This window comes from Gadus macrocephalus, chromosome 6 (genome assembly GCF_031168955.1).
Source record: "Gadus macrocephalus chromosome 6, ASM3116895v1".
In the NCBI taxonomy this organism is placed as follows: domain Eukaryota; kingdom Metazoa; phylum Chordata; class Actinopteri; order Gadiformes; family Gadidae; genus Gadus; species Gadus macrocephalus.
The window spans coordinates 21,622,108-21,627,473 of NC_082387.1; the positions used below are offsets into that span (position 1 = coordinate 21,622,108).

General features: G+C 48.1%; 1 protein-coding gene across 1 annotated transcript; it reads left to right on the forward strand.

Moving 5' to 3' along the window:
* Positions 1-730: 730 nt before the first annotated feature.
* Positions 731-4,193, forward strand: fzd10 (frizzled class receptor 10). Its single transcript, XM_060054988.1, has one exon. The coding sequence runs from the start codon at positions 1,612-1,614 to the stop codon at positions 3,409-3,411; it is 1,800 nt and encodes a 599-aa protein (XP_059910971.1). The 5' UTR covers positions 731-1,611; the 3' UTR covers positions 3,412-4,193.
* Positions 4,194-5,366: the final 1,173 nt, after the last annotated feature.

Genomic DNA, 5,366 nt, shown 5'->3' on the forward strand with positions numbered 1-5,366 from the left:
GGGAAACTCATACTCAAGTGTTGAAGAGAAGTGGGAATCAACGAACAGGCCTAAACGAGCCTAATCCTCTATAAACGATGGGAATACGAGCCTGTGATGGCTGGACGCGCAGTTTATCTTCAGGTCCTCAGACCGAGGTTCATGTATTGTTTCAGAGAGGGGTTACTTTACTAGGCTAGAAGAAAAACCAGTGTTACACTTTCATGTTTGTCATCCAGGGAGAGGTCAAATTTTCTGTTAAAATACTTTTCACATGACCTCACATGTGACATTTTTTTGATATAGGCTGAAATAAAAATAAAAAAACATATGCCATCGCCCAAAAAGTTAAATGTAATCAATATAAATACATATACATACATATATATATATATATATATATATATATATATATATATATATATATATATATATATATATATATATATATATATATATATATATAGGGCAAGCTGTAAATATCTTGGCCTGTATCTTTTTATATCGGATCTTCTCATATCAAGCGTTTTACAGAAAAAATAAAATAAAAATAAATCCTCATTGAACTGCACTTCTGAAATGATCTGAACACTATTTTGATCGTGCAAACACATGGACGTTTGAAGTTTGCTGTAAACCTTTAAAACGCTGTCGTGAGTGATTGGCCAACAAGCCGTTCCGCACGATTTGAATAGTAATCAACATGTCAGTGTAATCTTTCTTATGCAAAGTAGTTGTCTTTGAAGGCGGATCTCTTGGCAGGTCGGAGGAGGAGGCGGAGGAGGACGGCAGGCGACTAGCACCACAGACCAGACGAGTGCTTCCACCAGACGCTTGAACGCGACCAGTCAGAGGAGGTTATAATCCAGATCTCTGCTCCAGGACCCACAGAGCTGCTCCTGCGGAATGATCCACACATCTGCTCTACGATCCAGACCTCTGCTCCTGCTTTATTATCCACAGATCTCCGTTAACCGCTGGGGACATGTATGTCGCTGACTTGATCGCCGTCTACGAGATCAAAACTTCCCGCACCTCCCGATCGAACTAAAGTGAACATAGCGCGTGTTTTTTGCTCCTCTTTCTGATATAAGTTTCCCAGCACTCAGTCTCCGCTGTGCCATCGTGGGTTCCCCGGAACGTCCCGAAGTGTGGCGAGAGGACTCGGAGAGCCCGAAACAAGAAAGTTTCCCACAACCTGGAATATAAAACCGATTACATCTTTTCTTTAAGAAGTATATTGCATCTCTCGCCTGGCTGCATCGTGTTCATTATTACATGCCGCTGTGTTCTGCGGAAGAGCATCGACAGTTAAGTGTCCTCCACAACATGTCGATGCATGGACTTCAGCGCATCGCGACTTCAACTTCCACGGGACGCAATTCGGCGTTTCTAACCTCCCGGGATCAACGCGTTTAAACCATCAGGCAGAAGCACCAGGACGGGGATCAAACCGACGCCTTTGGAAGCGTGTGTACTTGGGTCTCTGGTCAGGTAGCCAACACGCACATTAAACATTGAATGCATGCATCAGGATGAAAGCTACGCGTGCGTATTAGTGAACAGTAGTAAACATTAACATTGTTTAACAACATTGTTTGTTGCAAAGACTGTTGAGATCGAGAGATTACAATGGCTCAGATTTCGGATCATGGACTTATTTATGTGCTTCTGAGTACCGTTGTATTTTGGAGCGGCGGGGGACGGGCCATTAGCTCCTTAGACTCGGATCGCTCTGGCGAGGGACGGTGTCAACACATTAACATCCCCCTGTGTAAGGACATCGGCTACAACATGACCCGTATGCCCAATCTAATGGGCCACGAGGACCAAAAGGAAGCAGCCATTAAGATCCAAGAATTCGCTACTTTGATCGAGTTTGGCTGCCATAGCCACCTGAAGTTTTTCCTGTGTTCACTGTATGCGCCTATGTGCACGGAGCAGGTGTCAACGCCTATTGCAGCCTGTCGGGTCATGTGTGAGCAGGTCAAACTCGGCTGCTCTCCCATCCTGGAGCAGTTCAACTACCGCTGGCCCGAATCCCTCGACTGCTCCAGGCTGCCCACCAAAAACGACCCCAACAACCTCTGCATGGAGGCCCCCAACAACGGCTCCGAGGAGCCCCCTAAGGTCTCCCACACCCAGTCGCCAGACCTCAGGCCTCAGCGGCCCCTCAACGGGCAGGATTTCCCCCCCAAGGAGAGCAGCGCTGGGGGCGGCGGCGGCGGCGGCGGCAGCAAGGGCACCTGCAGCAACCCCAGCAAGTTCCACTACGTGGAGAAGAGCGACTCTTGCGCGCCCAAGTGCCACCCCAAGGTGGACGTGTACTGGAGCCAGGGCGACAAGCGCTTCTCCCTGGTGTGGATGGCCGTGTGGTCCATCCTGTGTTTCGTCTCGAGCTCCTTCACCGTGCTCACCTTCCTCATCGACCCGCAGCGCTTCAAGTACCCCGAGAGGCCGATCATCTTCATGTCCATGTCCTACTGCGTCTACTCGGTGGGCTACCTGGTCCGGCTGTTCGTGGGCGCCGAGCGCGTGGCCTGCGACCGGGACGGCGGCGTGCAGTACGTCATCCAGGAGGGTCTGGAGTCCACGGGCTGCACCATCGTGTTCCTCGTCCTTTACTACTTCGGCATGGCCAGCTCACTGTGGTGGGTGATCCTCACCCTCACCTGGTTCCTGGCCGCCGGGAAGAAGTGGGGCCACGAGGCCATCGAGGCCAACAGCAGCTACTTCCACTTGGCGGCGTGGGCCATCCCCGCCGTCAAGACCATCATCATCCTGGTGATGAGGAAGGTGGCCGGGGACGAGCTGACGGGCGTGTGCTACGTGGGCAGCATGGACGTCAAGGCGCTGACGGCCTTCGTGCTCATCCCGCTCTCCTGCTACCTGGTCATCGGCACGTCCTTCCTGCTGTCGGGCTTCGTGGCGCTCTTCCACATCCGCCGGGTGATGAAGACGGAGGGCGAGAACACGGACAAGCTGGAGCAGCTGATGGTGCGCATCGGGGTGTTCTCTGTGCTGTACACGGTGCCCGCCACCTGCGTCATCGCCTGCTACTTCTACGAGCGCCTCAACATGGACTACTGGCGCGTGCTGGCGGACGAGCAGCGCTGCGGCGAGGTCGGCATGGGCGGCAGCGGCGGCGGGGAGGAGTGCGTCATGAAGGCCTCCCTCCCCGCCGTGGAGATCTTCATGGTGAAGGTGTTCATGCTGCTGGTGGTGGGCATCACCAGCGGCATGTGGATCTGGACCTCCAAGACCTTGCAGTCCTGGCAGAACGTGTTCAGCCGCAAGCTGAAGAAGCGCACGCGGAGGAAGGCGGCCAGCGTGTTCACCAGCAGCAGGCCCTACATCAAGCCCCACCCCTCGCTCAAGGGCCACGCCGGCACCAAGTACGGGCCCACGCGGCCACCGCCCACCTGCGTTTAAGCGGGGCCGTGTTGTTTGGCCTTGAGACGAAGAAACGTGTACAAAAAGCTCTTAACTACATGACACTTTTTATTGTGATTCAAAGTGCCCTCCTAATATCCTAATAAAAGGGGTTCATGTTTTGTTGTTGCCGTGTTGACGTTGACGCAGTGTTGATCTCTCTTCGGATCTTCCGTCATCGCGTGCGTTGACGGCTGCCTTCTCTTTGTGTGACACTGTGCTTGTACGGATGCCGTGGATTCACGGCTCCTGTTGAGGAATTCTGGGAATTTAATCCAAAAAATGAGTTTTGTTCCCATAACAAAGCGGAACAGTGGGGTGTACCATGTGGACGTGCCATGGGGATGCTTTAACATTGTGCAATATGTACAGGAGGATTAAAATACAATTGGACTATTCCTGACTCATCGGAGGAGGGGGAACGTACCCCGAAAGACATTACATGAATGGCCTGAATATTGATATAGAGTATTGCATTTTGATAGATTTGAATAGAAGCTGAGGCGGTCATGTGTTTGTACTGGCGCTCCACCAGTAGGATGACTGCTCAGGACAGTGTGGACGCCCCGCTGGGAGGCAAACATTGGGGCATTAGCGTAACAAGCACTCGTTTTGGGGAAATTAAGAATATTTTTAAACACAGTTTGAGTTCTTCCCGTTTTTCTGCTGTTTTATAGCACAATGACAATTTGTATATAATTCTAAAGGTTCATATTTTATAGAAAAAATAATAAAACATTCTAGTTTTAATTGCTCACAAAACTAGAAAACTTGCATTGCCACTTGCTTTGTCTCCATTCTTCTTTAATCAAATATTATATCCAACACTAAATGTGCTTCTAGCTAGCGGTTTCAATATAAATCAAAACAAATTGCTTTTAAGTTATGTTTATGCATTATGCATTCATTTGAACATTATTCTCGAGATCCTTAAAATGCATCATGCTCTGAGCATTATTTAGTGTACAAACACTTTAATATTTGTGAACAATGACATCCAGTTAAAAGGGAATCATTTCCAACGTTTAAGCTAATGCCAAAGATAGCATTAACAATGTTCCTATTTTAGTACTGTTTCATAATTTATTTTTCAAATGTATAGCCTGTCTGTCACTGGTCTCATTGGCTGACTTGAAGCGGGGGGGTGGGCAGCAGATTGGGGTGGCTAGATCACATCAAAGAGATTAGTGAGTGATTTAATCATCAGAGAGAGAGGAGGTGGGTATTCCTCCTCATCTGAAACCTACGGAGACCTGTGTCTTTATACAAATATATTTATATATAAAGGACAGTAAGCTCACCCATTTTGTCAGAAGTTATTTTTAAACACTGAAAAAATGAGGTCAACATTGATGCAGAGCCTTTGATATAAGTACCCTTTATTAGAGCAACAGAAAAAGGCTCTTCTTAGAAGCCTCTTTTTGTGTAGTTTGTCAAGAGAGGCTTATCTGTCAAGAAGACGATCACAGTTTGGCAGGAAACCCGGGACTAGTACATGTTTAGCATATTGTCGAATGGTAAATGTCATTAACAAGGCCAGACAGATATTTATTGTTATCAGATAGGTGGATATGTCTTGGTTTTATGTTTCTGATTGTCGATCTAATCGCAGCTCCTAGTTCGGATCACCAAACAGCAAATAGATTAATGCTTTGTCTCCAGGCTCGCCCTCATCTTTTTTTCCTTCCCTGTCATTATGTTTCCTTTGTGTGTGTGTACAAGTGTGACTGTGTCTATATCAATGATAGTGTTACACAATAACCCCACCATTCAGGAACGGATTAGAAAGTTTGTAGGCCTTGGCTTTGGATGAAGGATCGCTCCGAACCGAAGCACAAAATGCATGTCTTTCCCTTTCAGTTTTTCAGACGGGCCCGCTGACATTTCTAAAGGCACATCTGGCCGGGATTTAAAGTCGTTACATATTGACGGAAGCCCATTTCTAAAGCATGACC